The following is a 19024-nucleotide window of genomic DNA, read 5'->3' as shown; positions in this document are numbered from 1 at the left end:
GTCGAACAAAGAACCGCGGGATCACAAGGACCACCAGAGACCGGAACCTTGAAAAAACATTGCCCAGATGTTCAACAACCCCTGACAGAGGCCTCCTCAGAAGAGGAAGTGGAGAGCATGTAAAGCAGCACGCGCGCATTTGTTGGCAGATGCCAACAAAGCACTGGTCGCACGCCACCTGCTTGTCCTTCACGCAAGCTCCAGCTGGCTATTGTTAGGGTCGACATTACGACCGAGGTGCTAAGTCGGTGCGTTTCCGCGTTTAAGACAGATCCACTCGCAAGAAGCGAAGTGTCCCATCAGGCTATCGACCGGAGACTGGCAGAAGATTAGAACCAAGAAAAATACAAGAAAGCTAGAGCAAATGAGAATAATTACCTTTCCCCAAAGCATATGGTTGCATGCTTAACATGCAGTGAGCTTCGAAACGCAATTCTTCGAGCGAGAAGATCTGAAGTAGCAGAAAAAAGTGTGAGGATTTTCTTTATTTGTTGGACAAACCCTACCCTAACATCAATGCGCAACATAATGACTAATTAATCACTAATAAAATAGTATGTTGCTTATTCATCACTAAATTAGGAAATGAAAATCCCAGGACTGCAACCGTCTCGAAATTAGGTTTGTTCTCGGCGGTTCAGGACTTTAGAGAACTCTTTGAATAAAGAAGGACAAAGGGCTCGCAATACACTCGTATTCCTCTCTGTCCGGATAAATCTCATTTTCGTCCTACTTCTTTGCTGTCTTTTCTGTATTCCTGGCGAATTTTGTGTAAGTCTATTGCTTATCGGTGTCCATTCTTGCTCTTCTGCCGATCGGGCAGGATTAGCGATCGGCATATACTCAGTTCTCAAATTGCTGCCCGATTCATCAAACTGCCTCTTGTCGATATCAGTCAACCATGCTCGCGCCGCCTGAGCATTTTGGTATCGTCGAGGAAGACGTCTGTATGTTTGCCTGCCTTTATAGTTCATTTTCTCTGCCTAATCTTGCTCCTATTGCTCTCAATCGTAGACCGGTGCACAGAGATAGATCCCCTCAACTTTCCCTTCCTCCAAACCCTCTCTTTGAAAACCATCCTCTCTATCGGACTACAGAAGCCCTCGCCTGCTGTCGAGCTGTTTGCTCGGGAAAATCACATCAGTATCGTATGTGTGCCTCTCTATCATGTACTAGCTTCAGACTACTGACATCGTTCTCCTCTTGCCAGGTCCATATGAAACTTCCCTCATGGAGGATATCTGAAGAAGAGTGGAAATTGCTTCCCGACGGAGTTGCGGGAACTTGTCTATCCTATGTTCTTAACACCAAATTTTACCCGATCCTCATCATAGACTTGTAAGTAGTCTGTTGCTTTATTTTAGATAGCATTCAGCCCAGTTTTAACGCCAACCAACAGATCATGCACGTTTATTGGTGTCCTACGTAAATTAGAGCACTGGACACTCTCCTCGATCATCAACGAGTATCGCGAGATCTCCTTCGATAGATCTCAGTATCTCTACGAGCTTTACATCGAATTAGTAGATCTTGACAAGATATCTGTCCCACGTCTCCGTCTCGCATCCGCACATTCCGAACTTGGTTGTCGCACTCACAATGATATCTCCCTTGTCATCGACTTACAGAAAGAACCAAAACCTCCAAATGCTGACGGTATTAATATGTGTTTGAATTTGTATTCAATAAATTCTCTGCCGGTGTGGTATATTGAGAGCGAGTGTATGTGGCTGGAAGATAAAGCGCGACACGAAGGCACCGCTACAATTCCTCGATAACTTCACCATCCAAAGAAATTCACACATATTGTACATATATTTTGCATGTTTATGGAGTCTTGAGTCTCGTCTGGTTTCACCATGTGTTCCTATTTGTTGGTTTTCAATAGAAAAATTATAGCATACTAATTGAAAAAACCTTGACACAATGATCAAATATTATTGCACATGACCAATATTACAAAAAAATGTAGTTGCAAAATGAATATACGTACAACTATCTCACAGATCAGAGCACTGGTGAAGAAATTCTTCTCAAAATAAAAAGCAGAGCGGCAAAATAAAAATAAAAAAAAGCAAAAAAAGCAAAAAAAGCACAGTAAAAACGTATATCGAAATCTCATAGTCAAACAGAAACACTTCGCCTATAGTCAATTGACAACACGAAAAAAAAAACTATAGCCTTATAGCAACTCATTCTCCAAAAGCAAACAAATTCCTTATTCCCGTCCACCCCCCATTGAACGTAATGTATATTGTAATAGCACTTGAAACAAATCAAAACCCTGAATCAAAGCAAAGCGAAAGTGATAACACAAATAACACACCAGTACAAATGCAAAAAGCTCGGCTAAAAAGCAAAGAAAAAAATCTGACGAGCACAGAAATTGTAGCTTGTCATCTCCAAGGAAATGATAGATAGCAACCCAAGACCAACTGTAACGCCATATGCAAACGAACAAAAAAAATATAACGATAGTGAGCGCCGAATTTGCATGATAAAACGAAAAGGAAAGCAGTATTCATAAATCAAAGCAGCACAAAACAAAACTAACGAATGCAAACTTTTCGGTGTACTGTCTTTATAAACGTGTCTTGCGTCTAATAAAAAAAATCATTAAAACCTTCATCGTAAAAGCAAATCTTTTGACAAAAACTCTGCTCTTTGTTCAGGTGTCATGCCTTCAATAACCCATGGATTCTTTTTAATTTCTGGGATCGACATGCGCTTATCAGGATTCTTTTCCAGCAAGTTGAAAATCAAGTTCTTGGCAGAATCTGGTAGAGCAGGGCTATCAGGTAACACAACAGACTCTTTAGCGATAACGTTAAATAACTCAAATTCGTTGTCGGCAGTGAAAGGACATTTGCCGTAAAGTAAACAGAAGAGCGTGACGCCAAGCGCCCAGATATCAATCTTGTTCGTAATCTGGGGGCGTGGCTGATCAAGGTCGGTGCAGCAAAGCTCAGGAGCAAAGAAGGCAGGAGTTCCAGCTGTCTTTGCAAGCTCAAGTTCATCGTCCTCACCTGAAAGGCCTGAAATATAGCTGACACCGAAATCGCCAATCTTTACGTGGCCGTCACCAGTCATGAGCAGATTGGCTGGCTTAATGTCGCGGTGAATGATACCCTTGAAATGCAAATACTCAAGGCCTAGAACAACGTCGCGGAAAATCGATCGAGCATAGTCGACAGTCATTGCTGGGGTCCCTTGCTCATTTGTCCATTTGACCTCGCCGAGCTCGACGTACTCAAGAACGAGAAAGATCTTGTTTGAACTGGCGTCATCAAGTACTTCCCGTAGGCGAACAATGTGCGGGTGGTTACATTTCTTTAGAATTGCAATCTCGCGTCTGATTTTCTCTTCTTGTGTTGATCCAGGACGGGTAGGTCTTCCGAGACGAGGACGACCGGTGCGGTTCATAATCTTGACGGCCTAAGTCGAAATAAAGTTAGCGCTTCCATATATTTCCACTAGAAGGGTGAAGAAAGAGACAAATAGACAAGAAAATCTGGCAAGCAAAAAGATGATAAATGGTATACAAAAAAAAATAGTAAAAAATACTATAAGTCTAATACATGCAAACAATTTGAAAAAAAAACCCGGTAAAGATACACGCTGGGGGTAATTACCACAAAATCTCCTGTTGTGAGGTCACGACCCAATTTGACCTTGCCATGCTGGCCACGACCAAGTTCTCGGATGATCTCGTACGTATTAAGCATTTTTCGACCAGAGATTGGGTCATAGTCGACATTAATGTAGTGTGTCTCTTTGACGATCTGCGAGAGTATGGGCGGCGAGGGAGGAGCACATGACGAGGACGAAGACGGCGAGCGCATTGTTAAGTGCTGCATGTCGTCGGCAATAGAACAAGACGAGGATGAAGAAGAGGAAGAAGAGTAATAGATGACAGAGCGAGCGATAGGCTCGTATGATGAGGGCGATGCGGAAGCCGAGGGGGGAATATCGAGAGAGGTCAACACATGGCGCGGCGCAGTGGGAGTGGAAACTGTGGCGGCGGGCAGGACACGCGGGACGGAGTCGGCATCATCGTCATTGAGAGGGGCCTGGGAGGGACGATCGCCGCGGAATGATCGTAGGAGTGGCATCAGCGGCAGATAGTGCATGCTGGCAGATTCAGCGGAAGCCGGCGATTAGGAGAGACGGAGCCCGGACGAGAGCGGCTTTGCGGGAGAGAGTTAAAGATACTTAAGCTAAAGCAAGTGCAGATAGTGTGTAAATTGGCAGGATGCGATAAGAGCGCAAGAATAAGAGAAGAAAAGAAGGAGGAAAAGAAAAGAGAGTAGAGGGCGAAGGAGCGACGAAGCGACGAGCAACGAAGCGGTGCTGGGCGTGGCCTCCCTTCGCGAAGGCCCAGGTTCTGAACCGGTTCGTGTTTCAGCCTTCAGCATTGATATCCTTCCCGATTTGGCTAGTGTTGTTGCTAAGTGCTCTTTGTTTACTTTACTGTTTACGTCCACTCAAGACCAGTCTCTGTCTCCATCTCGTGTCCTCGCGTACCGCAAGCCTTATCTGTCCCATGCGCGTCGTGCTAGCCTTGCCCTGGTGTTTTGCCTTGGCCCGGGCTTGGTCCTCGTCCTTCAACATCTCAGACACCTTCTACCTGCAGACCGCGGACTCATATTTCTACTCCGTCTCCGTCGCCGACTCGGCCATCGCAAACTCCTCGCTTTCACACAACATCGCAGCCAAGACTGTCTCCCTTCTGTCTTCTCCTCCCAGTAATGGCTCCATCATCCTTGGCCACGATCTCACGATCTATTCTTTCTACGGCTCGTGTGGCTCGACCTTAGAGCTCGCCTCCTATGACATTGACACTGACTCCTGGTCTTCAATCGAGCCATCGGGAGACATTTCGCCTGATTACACCAACGGCGCTTCTTATTTCACAGATCTTGCCACTGAGTCGCTCATTTATATCTTTGGCGGCTCATGTCCGTCTACTTCTTCAGCAGACGTCGTCGCATACTACAGTACTCTTTCAGCCTACAATACCTCCTCTGCCTCTTTCATCGACCCCGACAATACCAACCCCCCAGTCGCTCTCACGAATGCTTCTGTTCTTACCGCTTCGGCCGATACCATTCTTTTTGGAGGCATTGCTGCCGAAGGCTGGATTGGCATGTCGCAGCTCGCCATCTGGGAGCAGTCCTCGTGGTCTTATAGATCCGTCAAGAACTCAAACAATATCGACAGCCGCACAAACCCCCTCGTCGTCCTCTCAAACGCTGCTGAATTTGTCGTTGTTTCTGGAGGTTTGGTTGATGGTCGCACTGCTGATCCCAATCTAGTCGTCCTTGATATATCAGATGGCTCTTGGGAGTGGTTGCAGCCGACGGTCGAGGGTGGCTTTCCTGCTAGTCTACTTGGTGCCGCCATGCTCCCAGGTGATATCTTATTTGCTATTACAAACAGTACTTACTCTGAGGTTGTTTTACTCAACACTACATCATGGAAATATCTGTCGAGTTACAGTAAATCATCTCTCAAAGCGGGTTTGGCCATCGACTCTGCGGCCGCTGCTTCGGCTACCGCCACTGCGACCGTTGCCCAGTCCCATTCTAATCTTTCTGGCGGTTCGATTGCGGCAATATCAACTCTTTCAGTAGTAGCCGCCGCTGTCATTGCCTACCTCATCTACTCGTATATCTATAAGCGCAGACGTATGCGACGGCCGTTAGGACCACTCACACCAAATTCAGACCAAGGTATTTTCCTGCCATCAAGCTTCGACGAAAAACCACTTGAAGACGATGACAACGAGAGTGTAACAACGTGGGAAGAAAAGAGAAAAACATGGATTAAAAAATACTCCGGCGTTGCATTTGGTGACGATCCGATTGTTGCCGGTGTGAATGCCATGGCTGGCACTTCAGAGCAGGATCCAGCATCTGCTACTGGCCCCATGATGATGCACATTCCTTCTCCAACTGCGACTCCATTTGGCGAAACAGCGACTGATAGACTAAATCGACGACCTATCAGGCTAGCTAATGAGCGAAGTATGGACCGCTCACTAGGAAACGAACTCACAGAATCGACAACGGAGACAGAATCCAATCGATCAGCTTCGCCGACTATATTTGGTTTGGGGAAAAAAGGATTTAGATCACTGCGTAAGTCAACGCGATCAATATCATCTGGTGCCTCTGCTAGTTCCGTGGGTGCTAGCATCACCGGCAGCCTCTCCCGCGGATTCAGAAGACGAGTAAGCGGCGGGCCACAGAACACTGGGTTGAGTATTTTGGAGGGTAGAGGGAGTATTCAACAGACTGATAACTCTTCTGATATTAAGCCTGCTGACGACGATGATGATCTATATGAGCTGTTTAAAGATCGCGAGGTACAGGTTCTTGTCAGTACGACGCGAAAAGGTGCATTACGAATCACAAATCCCGACGAAGATCAAGAGCAGGTGCCAGCATCAAGTAGTACTTCAAGACCCCTGCCGCCAGTACCGCCAGTACCGCCAGTGCCTGTTGCCCGGCTGAATTCGACGAGCTCGAGAACGAGGTGGTTAACTGGCAGTAATAATTTAGGATATCGAGAAATTTGATTCATCCATCTGACTTTTTTGGGTTCACTATCTATTTGTATACCAATTTTGTATAGTAGTAATGTAATTACATATTTTTCAAATTGATCCAGATCTATTTGACCCCATAGTGATTTTTATATATGAGGAAGGACATGATCGTTTAAAATTCAGCAATTAAAATAAGCAGACGCGCAGGTTAAAGTTTACAGATCGCATCTCCCAACCAGAAAAAGTGCCCAGAGCACCTCTTTTTGTACGATACTTGTATCTCAGCTTATATACAATCATGGCAATGCACAAAATACCCGGTTATATGATATACATCGGCTCTCTATTTGCACTACAAGGTCAAACTTCTCTCAAAGAAGCCGGAATAACTCACATCTTGTCGCTATTACGAGGGGAAATTCAGCCTCGGCTCGTATCTGATTTCACACATAAGCAAATAGAACTCGATGACGACGATGAAGAAAATATTCTTGTTGTTTTTAGTGAATGTATAGAGTTTATCAATCAGGCTATCACGAATGGTGGAAGTGTGCTTGTTCATTGGTATGTATATCATGTGTGTATTTATATCTATAGTTTCAGAGAATTGTGTACCTGACTCTGCATCGCTTAAACAGCATAGCGGGAATATCAAGAAGTGCAACGATATGTGCGGCATATATCATGCAGAAGCAACGAATGTCTACCGAGCAGGCTATTTCACTCATCCGCAGAAGCCGCGTGATTGTGAACCCCAACGACTCATTCAGAGAGCAACTAGACGTATTCGAGAGAGACGGCTTTACCGTCGATGAGAAAAAAGAAGGCTATCGTCGTTGGAAATTAAAAAAGGATGTTGAATTAGCTACTGGTATGTTAAAGTGAAGTCTTGGAGGGGACGAGAGCTGATCATAAGTAGCTTCCGGAACTGCTCCTGTGTTGAATAGCTACTCCGCTAGCTCAGAAGTCGGAGGCAAATCAACAGAGCTTCGATGTAAAAAGTGCAGGTGCGTCTACGCTATGCAAAAGAAATCTCTAAAACATCAAGCAATCTACTAATTTGATTTATCAGATGTCCATTAGCGTCCGCCAACACAGTCATACGCCATGAGCCGCCAGCCAACCTACCACCTCCCAATACCAAAGCTTACTACGAAGCCGTCAAAATGGGCCCTTATAAGACTACAGTAGGTCCTGGAATGGTGTCTGTTATTGGACAGTCATGTATGCACTATTTCCTTGAACCAATGCGATGGATGCAACCTGAGCTCGAGCAAGGACGACTAGAAGGAAAGCTCGATTGCCCAAAGTGTAAGACAAAAGTTGGAAGTTATCGATGGCAGGGAATGAAGTGTTCCTGTGGTGCTTGGGTTACACCGGGAATTTCAGTACAGAGAGGAAGAGTTGATGAAGTTAAACCGTTTGCACTGCCACGGGCGTAATTGGGGTACATTATTTCATGGCAATGAAACAAGAGTCTTCTTTCTATTCTTATCTCAAAAAAATCCAAACTTCTCAGTAACTCTATCTACTCTTCATCTTTCGCCGGCTTTGGGGTTCCCGGTAAAGTCGTAGGCACGGATGGCAATCCACCATGCTTTCGTAACAGCTCGGCCGTTTTTTTCGACCGCTGAATATTTCGCCAGTTATTTAATCTCATCCCATAAATGTCCTTATTCAAATTAAAAATTCTTTGCTCGGCAGTCGCCACTTTTTCATATTCATCTTTTTGGGTTTCTAATTTGGCGAGCTGCTCTGTATGTTCTGCCTTATCGCGCTTCTCGAGTATCCTCTGAGCCTTGTCATCTTCCTCCTCTTTTTTCATATCTCGCTCTTTCTCCTTAGACCGCTCTCTTTCTTTCTTCTCCCAATCAGATTTGCGCCCAGCGGATTTCTTGTCCCACTCCTTTTTAACCTTCTCGATTTCAAGCTCTAGAGCTTCCTTCTTCCGCTTCGCAGCTTCGGCAGCCGAGTTCGCCACAGGGACTGCGAATCCGCGGTCCGATAGATGTGCCTGGCACGTATAGAAAAAATCATTCTAAAAAATGGAATTGTCAGATTATATGCTCTGTTTTGGAACTGGACCAAATGATTTCAGGTGAGATTAGACTGAGACACTCTTACTTTCCCATCTTCAGAGACGAGCACTACATCAGTAGGTTTGTAGCAGATGATGCAAGCTTTTTGAGAAGTCTCAGATACATGCCGCAAATGGTAAATATTCTTAAACGGAACAGTAGACATGGTGGTTTGTGACGGGATGAGCGCGTTGTCTGGGCGTATGGTCAGGCTTTAGTTAAGCCCGTGATTTGGATGAAGTTCAGGGGGGTTCCTAGTGAGCACAGCGACAGGAATATATTGAGAATGCCGCGAATACCGACATATGCACGTTTGAAGTAAGCAGTTGGTTCGTTCTTGTATAAATCTGAATAGATCAGTATTTGAAGCAACAATTGCGCTAGTATATGAACGGTAGTTTTTGTTAAGCACCCAATAAGGTTTGAAGATCCAGCACGCCACGCGAAGAATAATCTTTTTTTTACTCATTCACAAGTCAGCCTGTAATTTTCTTCTTCGTCTACCTAGTCCTTTTAAGCTAGCGTTTACATTCAGCTATGTCTACATTCGGCCATTACTTTCGTGAGTTAATGTTTAGGCATTGTTTAAGAAAAGCAGACTTGTGAGACTGTTGAGACTAACGACATACTTGTGGTTGTAGGGGTAACCACCTACGGAGAATCGCACTGTAAGTCCGTCGGCTGTATCATTGATGGCGTGCCTCCGGGCATGAAGCTAGACGAATCCGACATTCAGACTCAGCTTTCCCGACGGAGGCCTGGTCAGTCGAGACTGACCACCCCACGGAATGAAAAAGATCTTGTCAAGATCCAGTCTGGCACAGAATTTGGTGTTACCCTCGGTACTCCAATTGGTATGCTTGTTCAGAACGAGGATCAACGACCGCATGACTATACCGAGATGGATCTTTATCCGAGACCATCGCATGCAGACTACACATACCAGGTCAAATACGGCATAAAGGCGTCGTCCGGTGGTGGTCGCAGTTCGGCGCGCGAAACTATTGGTCGCGTTGCTGGAGGCGCTATTGCAGAGAAATTTCTCCGTGAAGCTTACGGTGTAGAAATTGTTGCGTTTGTATCTGCTGTCGGTAGCGTGTCGCTGAAACGCGATCCCACTGATCCGGAGTTTCTCTCTCTGCTGAATACAATCACTCGCGAGCAGGTCGATGATGCTGTTCCCGTGCGCTGCCCTGTGCCTGAGTGCGCTGAGAAGATGATCAAAGTAGTGGAAGAAATGAAGGCTAAGAATGATTCGATTGGAGGAGTTGTCACTTGTGTTATTCGTAACGCTCCCGTTGGTCTTGGTGAGCCTGTTTTCGACAAGTTAGAGGCAGAGCTTGCGCATGCTATGCTCTCAATCCCTGCCACCAAGGGTTTTGAAATCGGTTCTGGCTTTGCGGGAACCACTATTCCCGGTTCGCAGCACAATGATCCTTTTTTCAAGGATCCCGAGACTGGCAAGCTCCGCACTAAGACTAATAACTCGGGAGGTATCCAGGGTGGTATTACGAATGGGGAAAATATCTACTTCAGCGTCGCCTTTAAGCCTCCTGCGACTATTTCTCAGGTCCAGCAGACTGCCACCTATGACGGAACAGATGGTTCTCTGGCCGCCAAGGGACGTCATGATCCTAATGTTGTGCCCCGTGCTGTGCCGATCGTCGAGGCTATGGCAAGCTTGGTGTTGATGGATGCTGTTATGGCTCAGCTGGCTAGACAAGGTAGCAAGCAATTACTTCCTCAGTTAAATTAGGTTATAGGTGAATTCGTATCGGCATCGCAATCAATATTTCATATATTTTTATTTGTTGTATAGAATGAAAAGAGTTATGGTGTCTTTTTTTCACATTATTTTTCGATCATATAGCTCGTAGGTGTGTCATGTCTAAATTTTTAAAATTACAGCTTTTATCCTCCAAATCCCCCCTTTCCCACAACAAAAAAAAACCAAAAAAAACCATCTTTTCATAGATCCCCACTGAAATTTTAATAAACCATTCTAACAGCCTCATCATTTACAATCGTCGTCACAGCATTCATCAACATACAGCCTTCAAAGAAAACCCTACCAATTTTATCCTGGCAATCCAACATACAATACCACCCAATACAAGAAATGCCCCAGCAAAAGCCATCATGCCCATCCACCGACTGAGCTGCGTTCCATCACCTAAAATAGCTCCGCCAATCGGCACACCAGCCAAATTTGTTAAACTCAGACATGCAAACATTAAACCGACACGCATACCGATATCTTCAATATTACTAATTTTTGCAGTGCAAACCGGCGTTAAAGCAACAAATGTTCCAGAAAAGAATCCATAGAGAATGACATATGCGACATGCGCTCCCGCGGCACGTGCAGGTATCCAAACCGCAATGGTTGACAAGCCAGCAAAAGAGATTCCAATTGCGTTCATGTTGTATTGCCCAATTTTATCAGCTAAAATAGCAGGGATAACTCGCCCAAAGATACTCGAGGCATTTAGAATTGATACCAGATATGTCGCAAGACCCTCGTCAACGTGATGATATAACGCATTTGATACAATATATGTAAAGGGTAACGTGAATCCAACAAAACCGAGTGAAAATGAAATTGCAATAAGAGTGAAATTTATATCCTTAAACTGCTGGTAAATCTCCTTTGGATATAAAGGCATCCAATGACCACGAGGGGTAACATTCGACGTAATAGTCAGGTTAGCAATAACAAGCAGCCCGAGAATCAAAAAGCCACATGATCGCATCATCCAACCAAATGAAGTTTCAGAAGCAAGTTTCCGGAGAAGAAAAGGATATATAATTCCACCGACACTTGAACCTACGGACATTATACCTAATGCTCGCGCCCGCTTTTGTTTGAACCAGCTCGATGTACAGCCGACGGCAACATTAAAAACGCACGCTGCTCCCATTGGAGCAATTATTCCTTGAAATCTACATCTTTTCTGTTAGCAATAAGGTTTATAGCGGTAGATCAGGTAGCTCACGCACACTAAAATTTCGGCATACGTCGTACTTGCTGATGTGGCCATAATGCCACCAACCTCTAGAACAGTGCCAATAATAAGTAAGTATCTCGGACCGTATGAGTCAAATAAACGTCCGACAATCTGAATTATCAGTTAACATTCGCATAAAATCATGACATAACATTAAAAAAAAAAGTTACCAAACAGCCCATAAACATAATTGATGACTGCAGAGACGCAATCCAAGAAACTGTGGTAGGAGAATATCCATATAATTGATTACGCAGATAATAATCTTGGAATATTCCAAATGTATTTACCCATCCAAACGAGCAGAATTGAGTACAGAATGCTCCGACAACACACAGCCATGCTTTGGTGCCTCCTTCAGGAAAAACAATGGCTGGTGAAACACCTTCGTCGTCTCCTTGACTGGCTATTATCTCACCTTCTATATTCTTCTCATTTAAAGCTGCAGAATCTGCACCATCTCTTGAATTCAGTCTCAGATCGTCTACACTGCCGTAGTTCATATTTGTCCTCATTTTGAACCGGTCTAACTCGGAGCCAATGGTGTAATTAGAAACTAATATCTCAGCATCCTTTTCGTCAGGCGCTGTATTCAAAGATGAAGTCATTGTTGAGGCTTATGCTAAACAAAGTACTGCTTTTCCGCTTATAGAAAGCGTGTTTGTTATCGTTCACCACGTTATCGGATTTGTTGACGATAAAATAATCAGTCTTGCACAGTGCTTCGGGACAGTTATTATTTTCCTGATCAGACAGCAAAGCGTGTGGATTCACTACCAATTGGAACCAGTCATATAGCAGGGTAGATAGTCTTTTGGTTACCGTCTATAAAATATATAAATTATATGTATATCGACCGTCCAGCCTTTAGAAAGTTGCACACTGAGCACACAGACCTTTTCGAAGGTCCGAGCTTGGACTATATTTGAACGACTTACTATTGCTCCAGTTAAGATAGTGTTACAATTAAGTAGCTTAAAATTTTGCCGTCTCTTTTACCGGAGTACAGGTAGTACTTTTCCTGATATACACTATCAAATACGTTTGGCCGAGTCTGTCAGTAAGTGGTCAACGATTAATCGCGCACGTACTAACCTAACGCGTTGATGGCGTCGAGTTCTAATACAACAAAAATATTCAATAGGGTTTTACTAAGCTAGGCGCATTATATCCGCAGGACATTATTATCAATGCATCAACTCGAAATTATTTTGTTATCGTAGATTAATTTGATTAGCCGTAAAGTCATGCAAACAACTAATAAACCAGATAAAAGTAATATAGCGCGATCAAATTAGCCACATCGAAAAAAATAAGCGAAACTCCTGCAAATGCTTTCCACTATTTACTGTTCTTGTCTCTGAAAAAATCACGAATATTTCGCATAACGCCCCCTATTCGTGTATCATTAGCCTCTGGATTCGTCGGCATTCGGCTGCGAATCCATTTTGGCAACTTGTTCGAAATGCGCGGACTTGCAAATCGACTGTCGGCAAATATAATCACTGCATAATCGTTCGCATGTCTGATACCTCGCCCTATGCTTTGGTTGACAGCACGCATACAGACGTTCTCATAGTACTCGCGCGAAGCATCCTCAGCCTCTTTTCGACAAGTCTGAGTAATCTCTGACAGTTTTGCTTGAGGAATCAGGCTCTCATTTATATATATATCTTGAAGCCGCTTCATTTCTCGCATTCTGACTACCTCTATCGTACGCCCTTCGACAAAGCGTCTCTTGGCAATCATATCAGCAGATCGCGCGTTTGGAAATGGTAAACCTACCATAACAATCCCTCGTGCAAGATTATCAGAGAAATTTATACCTTCTGACATCTTCCCACCAACAACAGCAAGAAGCATTGCTCCTTTTCCGCGCTTCTCTGCAGAAGCTGGAAAATGATTTAATTCTCGGGCGTATTCTGCCAATACGTGATCGACTTCCCCTGCGTCGCGCGGCTCTTGAAATATAGTTTTTCGTTTAGCAATCTGATCCCACTGTGATTGTGCTGTGCCACTGGTTTTCTTCCATATGGCACAAACCTCTTCCATGTATTTGTAACTGGGGAAAAAAAGCACCATGCCGTCGGGAATCACACATGAAAGATTACCAATTGTACGACCCAGCTCGACAGCTGTTGCTTCAAGATGCTGACGTTCAAATGTAAATGTCATTTCCATTCCAGTTGGACCAGTGGCAACTGTCCACGCTCCAAGATTCTGCTCTGGGATAACGTGATCGCAAGTAACCATTCGAAATCGATTCTCCGGAACGTAAGGGAATAAATATTTCAAGTAATCGCTAACGGGTTCCATAGTTCCGCCCGCTAGAATTACACAGCGTGCCTCGTCTACGATTGACTTGAATTGGAAACTCGGATCTAGCAACAAATATTTCAAATATTTCTCTCCATTTGCTGATTCATAAAAAACCTTCCCTTCGTTTGTCGGATTGGTGAGGGCTATCAGAAACGACATAATCCTTGATAACAATGGCACAGCTGGTGGGGGTTGCTTGACTGTTCTCCTACCTTTCGTTTTATTTTCTTTACCGACTAGACTCATCGATTTAACTGCTTCTTCTTCCGCTAGATGAACAATATAGCTCTCAACTTTTCTCGATAATTTGCTTTTCTCCATGTATTTCTCAATTTTGAAGACGTTTATCGTATCGACATATCCATTTTGAAGCACCTCATTCTGAGATACCTCGGCTCCATTCAGCCCAGAGAACTCAGAAAGATGCTTTTCGAGCACAACTAGAAGCTTCACAATCTGTGAGATATAGACTTTGTTGCCCCCATTCAGCTTCTTTGAAAATTTTTTGAGATATACTTGAACGCCTTCTTTTGATTTAGTGATATCAGACAGTGATATTGACATTGAAAATAAAGATGTTATCGCATCCAAAAGATTATGGGCCTCATCAATTATAACGATTTGATTTTTGAGTGAGATCGAGAGAGCCTTCCTATAGCTACTTTGCAATAGTAAAGGATAAGGTAGTGTAATAACCTTAGACGCATGTCAGTATACAATATGTTTCTTATACACCAATAGCACCCTTACCTCACTGACTTGTATTGCAGAGCGACTAGCATAATAAGGACAAATTTTCATAGAACGCCCAATTTCGGCCATATCTTCGATATCTCGCACCTCGGCCTGTGATAACATGTCAGCATGATTCAACAAATATATGTCGCGTATCATACTTACAAGGATTTTGTCGCGAAAATCTCGAATCTTGACCCGTTCGTTAACCACCTTGTCGCTCATCATATACTGGCATCGTTTTTCACCTGTATTTTGCTGTAACTCAGCGCATCTGTCGTTAATTGCGTTCAAGTCACGTAATCTCGATATCGTGGGATGAATGCAAAGCTGTTTACGCGACGACAGTGGCACGTGACGTAAAGTGCCTTTGACGCTATAAAGCTCGGATTCTGGAAACTCGGGGAGCCTTAATTGCTGAACAAATTGCGACAGCTGCGAATGAGTTCGTGATGCGTAGAAGATTTTGATATCGCTGTCGTCAAATTCCTCCTCTTCGTCTTCATTCTGACTACCGTGATTCCCACCAAGTCTAAAGAATGAAAAATTAGCGTCATCAATTGGACCAATTATAGTGATTCGTACTTTCGTAATAGCGCTTGCACTTCTCCTGATAAGTTATTATCAGGATCATTCTTATTCACAGACGTCGGGCCATCCTCGGCATCACTATAATAGTCTTCAACGACGTACTTCACGTCAGTACCTTCTTCTTTCTCGCCGGTTTTTGACCTCTTGGAAAGTCCACTGCCAATATTAGTGCCAAACATGCGACCATTTTGCAACACCGACAATTTCTCCTTTCGTTCTAATTCGCGAACTTTTTCGATTCGGGCTTGTAAATCTTTATATTTTCGCAACCGCTTCTCTTTCAGCATACTCATATGATGCTCGCGAACCCAAGCTGGCTCAGACTCATCTGCTGTAGACTCATCTTCCTGAAGATTTAGTAATTGATGATCTCGAAGCCATGTCATTGCACTACAAATTAACGATAGCGATTTTCCCTAATACATATTAGCAAAGCATGAAAAGTCAGTTATAAGCGCTGCACGTACGGTCCCTAAATATATGTGCGTTAGTCCCTAATATCCTTGAGATGGTACTGGATCATTAATACCTGTGGGACTTTCAAAGATTCCTATCTTGCCTTGATCTATGGTTTCATACAAAGCATTCATAAAGTCGATCTGTATCTTATAAGGCGTATATGGATGATGGAAGTCGCGCTGAGAAAGAGAGCCTACTGAAGGGGAGTCCGCAATAGTCATTGCTGAAAGGAGCTTGTTTGAAGAGCCAGCTTAGCTCAACGACAGCTAATGTCTTCTATTGTGACCGTAGCTTGATGTAGTTTGTCGTTGATCGTAAATACAATGCTACAGCAATCCTGAAAACATGTATTTAGAGTTCGCTACTCAATTACTCTCATTCAGGGCAGGATGATTCAAAAAACAGATCACAGTCCTAACTTCTCTCGCGACGTGTAGTAAACGCGTCAATGGTTGAAGTCCCCTAAAGTTGGTGTTTGAAAGCAACTCACGGTTAGGGCTTTAATTAACGCACCGCTCGATCATCGAATTTTGGTGAAAATAACAAATCGAAGACACAACAAACAGGCTCGCGTGGTTCGAGGAAAAAAAGATTGTTCGTACATCGCTGATAGAGCGCTGACAGTGATATATATACATATATTTGCAAATTTGGTGTCAGTATCCTATCTGGATCTAGTAAACCTAGCAAGATTGTGTTTTGAAAATGTCCTTATTTGGCTCTACACCCGCTTCAGTCAGTTCAACTACGAGCCAGGTACTGGGAACGGCGGCGGATCTGCAATCCGATCGAGATCTTACCTCACCACCGGAAGACTCAGTCTCATCGTTGTCATTTTCTCCTCAAGCTGAGATCTTAGCAGTAGGTTCATGGGATAAAAAAGTTCGAATTTATGAGATCGCACCGAATGGTGATTCTCAAGGAAAAGCGCTTTATGAGCAGCCAGGAGCAGTGCTGAGTGTTCATTGGTCAAGTGTAGGTGTTGAAAAATGGTGTGATATTTGATTTACTGTTATTGACAATGCCTGCAGGACGGTACAAAAGTTGCTTCCGGAGGCACTGATAAGGCGGGCTGGCTGTATGACGTCCAGTCAGGCCAATCAACACAGATAGCTCAACATGACGCTGCTATTCGAGCAGTTAGATTTGTGGATGCGGGAAATACAGGTGCTCAGATGGTAGCAACGGGATCATGGGATAAGACGTTAAAATATTGGGATTTAAGATCGCCAACAGCAGTTGCAACCGTCCAGCTTCCAGAACGTGTTTACAGTATGGATGTGCAGCAGAAATTACTGGTTATCGGTACCGCAGAGCGCCATATCTGTATTGTTGATTTAAACAATCCTGGTACGATTTTTAGAAGCTTGCAGAGTCCGCTCAAGTTCCAAACACGCGTGGTAACCTGCTTCCCTACCGGTAATGGCTATGCTATTGGAAGTATTGAAGGTCGATGTGCGATGCAGTACGTTGATGAGCGAGAGCAGCAGTATGTGTTTTTTTTTTTTGTGGGGTTCTTTTATAACTGACCAGATGACATAGAAAAAGCGGTTTCTCGTTCAAATGCCACAGAGATGCACCAGGTAGCGGACCGCGGTCTGAATCGAATGTATACTCAGTAAATGCCATCAACTTTCACCCCCAGTACGGTACTTTCTCTACTGCTGGCTCAGATGGATCCTATCATTTCTGGGACAAAGACTCGAAACACAGATTGAAAGGCTATCCATCTGTCGGCGCTACAATTTCCTGCTCGACTTTTAACAGGAGTGGCTCTATATTTGCATATGCTATTAGTTACGATTGGAGTAAAGGTTATCAATTCAACCGGGCTGATTATCCTATATCAGTCAAGTTGCATGCTACAAAAGACGAAGAGATGAAGCCGCGTCCGTTCAAGAAGCGATGAAGTCTAAGAGGCGAGAAAAGTAATAATGGAGATGGAAAATCTAGAGAACAGCCGGCTTATTAGAGGTCATAATGTGGAAAACTCCAATGATTAGTAGTTGTAATGTGTAGTTTTACCAAGCGTTGCACTTTGTTGACGCTGACTATATATTGAATTGCTTCTGCTTAGAGACTGCCGTTCTATTACGCTATTGACCCAATGTAATGATAAAATTTTTCGTGATTAATACATATAACAATCAAATACCCCATAACCTTTAGCCATTTTCCCCCGACATCTATAAACGCCAAATTCGTCATGCAAATCCAAACCGCCACCGAGTAAACGAAGAATCTTTCGCCCATATACCAACTCTAAAATGAGCCCTGCACAACGAATGATGAATGCGCAGAATAGAGTTCTTGATTAGACCTTCTTTGACCCGTATTTTGGTTGCCGCTCATATGCATTCGGCTTTCTGCCTCGGCGTTTATGGCTAGAGTGGCGATGGCGGCGGGAATGGTGATGTGAGCAGATCTCGTCATGATCTTCTGACGCAGACGCATTAGGTACAATGTTTTCCGGTTTATCACTCGGTCCACTTCTACTTCCACTGTCGCTGTCGATGTCGCTGTCGCTGTAATCATCGGAAGATGACGAGCTTTCGTCAGATGAGCTCTCATCGAATCGTCGTTGTTTGTGAAATATACAGCAAACTAGAAAGGTGGTTAGTTTCGCCATTTCTGAGTAAATATGCATTTAAACAATCAAGCTACCTTTTGATTTCTTCTTTCCCATGTCTTCGTTGTCAATAACGTCATCAGTCCACGCTACTCGACGATCTGAAATATGTCCACCTCGTAGGCGCAGAGTGCCCACCAACGCTGGCTCGGGCGAGTCGGTACCGGAAAGTCCACCTCCACTTTCTCGGTACACTGCAGTGTCCTCGACTACCACCGATGGACCCATTGAAGTTGGTGCTACTTCGCGTTGACGTTGCATATTCACAATGAAATATTTGGTGGCGCGTTGTCCTTGTTTGATTGGCTAAATGCGTCAATGTTGCTTCACTACTAGGGTAGCGCTTATAAAATCTTGCTCGACTGATAAATTACCCCTTCTCCAAATTTGCTATGAACAAATCTTTGCTGCAGGTCCGGCTTGCTGAAGGTCTGCGTAGTTAGTACTGAAATCCGAGCGTAGAAATGAAAACGCGCCAACAAAGTAACGTGACCAAAGGTCAAGGTTTTAACTCTCCACGAATATCTTAAGAATTATTCAAATTTATAGCCCATTTCCTTGGCTTTTGCGAGGACAAAGAGTCTCAAATACAATTCGTGAATTTCCAATTTTGACCAAGAGATCAGGCTTTGATGATGGACCAGGAATGTGCCGT

The 19024-nt window shown here is 43.9% G+C and overlaps 10 protein-coding genes across 10 annotated transcripts; 5 read left to right on the top strand and 5 right to left on the bottom strand.

The window, feature by feature from the left end:
- The first annotated feature begins 684 nt into the window (after window positions 1–684).
- On the top strand, window positions 685–1994 carry V2V93DRAFT_367786 (tyrosine phosphatase family-domain-containing protein). The gene is made up of 4 exons (XM_066909653.1): window positions 685–947; window positions 1015–1148; window positions 1211–1338; window positions 1400–1994. Exons 1-4 carry the CDS (start codon window positions 902–904, stop codon window positions 1776–1778), a joined length of 687 nt encoding a protein of 228 aa, XP_066766605.1. The 5' UTR covers window positions 685–901; the 3' UTR covers window positions 1779–1994.
- A 208-nt stretch (window positions 1995–2202) lies between these two features.
- On the bottom strand, window positions 2203–3627 carry V2V93DRAFT_198484 (kinase-like domain-containing protein). Its single transcript, XM_066906992.1, has one exon. It carries the CDS (start codon window positions 3421–3423, stop codon window positions 2626–2628), a length of 798 nt encoding a protein of 265 aa, XP_066766604.1. The 5' UTR covers window positions 3424–3627; the 3' UTR covers window positions 2203–2625.
- An 883-nt stretch (window positions 3628–4510) lies between these two features.
- V2V93DRAFT_367782 (uncharacterized protein) lies at window positions 4511–6805 on the top strand. The gene has a single exon (XM_066909652.1). The coding sequence runs from the start codon at window positions 4544–4546 to the stop codon at window positions 6578–6580; it is 2037 nt and encodes a 678-aa protein (XP_066766603.1). The 5' UTR covers window positions 4511–4543; the 3' UTR covers window positions 6581–6805.
- Window positions 6806–6818: 13 nt separating this feature from the next.
- V2V93DRAFT_367780 (protein-tyrosine phosphatase-like protein) lies at window positions 6819–8069 on the top strand. The gene is made up of 4 exons (XM_066909651.1): window positions 6819–7114; window positions 7189–7421; window positions 7470–7557; window positions 7623–8069. Exons 1-4 carry the CDS (start codon window positions 6849–6851, stop codon window positions 7990–7992), a joined length of 957 nt encoding a protein of 318 aa, XP_066766602.1. The 5' UTR covers window positions 6819–6848; the 3' UTR covers window positions 7993–8069.
- Window positions 7628–9050, bottom strand: V2V93DRAFT_367778 (VPS4-associated protein 1). The gene is made up of 2 exons (XM_066909650.1): window positions 8675–9050; window positions 7628–8588 (listed from the first exon to the last, which is right to left on the bottom strand). Exons 1-2 carry the CDS (start codon window positions 8792–8794, stop codon window positions 8079–8081), a joined length of 630 nt encoding a protein of 209 aa, XP_066766601.1. The 5' UTR covers window positions 8795–9050; the 3' UTR covers window positions 7628–8078.
- Window positions 8782–10551, top strand: V2V93DRAFT_345281 (chorismate synthase). Its single transcript, XM_066907879.1, has 2 exons — window positions 8782–9190; window positions 9270–10551. Exons 1-2 carry the CDS (start codon window positions 9166–9168, stop codon window positions 10382–10384), a joined length of 1140 nt encoding a protein of 379 aa, XP_066766600.1. The 5' UTR covers window positions 8782–9165; the 3' UTR covers window positions 10385–10551.
- A 119-nt stretch (window positions 10552–10670) lies between these two features.
- V2V93DRAFT_322756 (major facilitator superfamily domain-containing protein) lies at window positions 10671–12139 on the bottom strand (the record flags this gene model as incomplete). Its single annotated transcript, XM_066907417.1, has 3 exons — window positions 10671–11571; window positions 11629–11747; window positions 11807–12139. 3 exons carry the CDS (start codon window positions 12137–12139, stop codon window positions 10671–10673), a joined length of 1353 nt encoding a protein of 450 aa, XP_066766599.1.
- An 838-nt stretch (window positions 12140–12977) lies between these two features.
- On the bottom strand, window positions 12978–15961 carry V2V93DRAFT_358226 (helicase C-terminal domain-containing protein; the record flags this gene model as incomplete). The annotated part of the gene is made up of 6 exons (XM_066908051.1): window positions 12978–14651; window positions 14706–14801; window positions 14856–15222; window positions 15276–15697; window positions 15749–15753; window positions 15811–15961. The coding sequence occupies 6 exons, from the start codon at window positions 15959–15961 to the stop codon at window positions 12978–12980; spliced, it is 2715 nt and encodes a 904-aa protein (XP_066766598.1).
- Window positions 15962–16239: 278 nt separating this feature from the next.
- Window positions 16240–17898, top strand: V2V93DRAFT_367765 (WD40-repeat-containing domain protein). Its single transcript, XM_066909649.1, has 3 exons — window positions 16240–16715; window positions 16772–17229; window positions 17283–17898. The coding sequence occupies exons 1-3, from the start codon at window positions 16446–16448 to the stop codon at window positions 17647–17649; spliced, it is 1095 nt and encodes a 364-aa protein (XP_066766597.1). The 5' UTR covers window positions 16240–16445; the 3' UTR covers window positions 17650–17898.
- V2V93DRAFT_367764 (phosphatase inhibitor-domain-containing protein) lies at window positions 17775–18906 on the bottom strand. Its single transcript, XM_066909648.1, has 2 exons — window positions 18405–18906; window positions 17775–18344 (listed from the first exon to the last, which is right to left on the bottom strand). Exons 1-2 carry the CDS (start codon window positions 18628–18630, stop codon window positions 18055–18057), a joined length of 516 nt encoding a protein of 171 aa, XP_066766596.1. The 5' UTR covers window positions 18631–18906; the 3' UTR covers window positions 17775–18054.
- Window positions 18907–19024: the final 118 nt, after the last annotated feature.

The sequence above is a fragment of the Kockiozyma suomiensis genome (assembly GCF_038497685.1).
Source record: "Kockiozyma suomiensis strain NRRL Y-17356 unplaced genomic scaffold V2V93scaffold_5, whole genome shotgun sequence".
In the NCBI taxonomy this organism is placed as follows: Eukaryota; Fungi; Ascomycota; class Lipomycetes; order Lipomycetales; family Lipomycetaceae; genus Kockiozyma; species Kockiozyma suomiensis.
The sequence above is the reverse complement of the archived record's forward strand: the minus strand, read 5'-3'. Positions and strand labels throughout refer to the sequence as shown.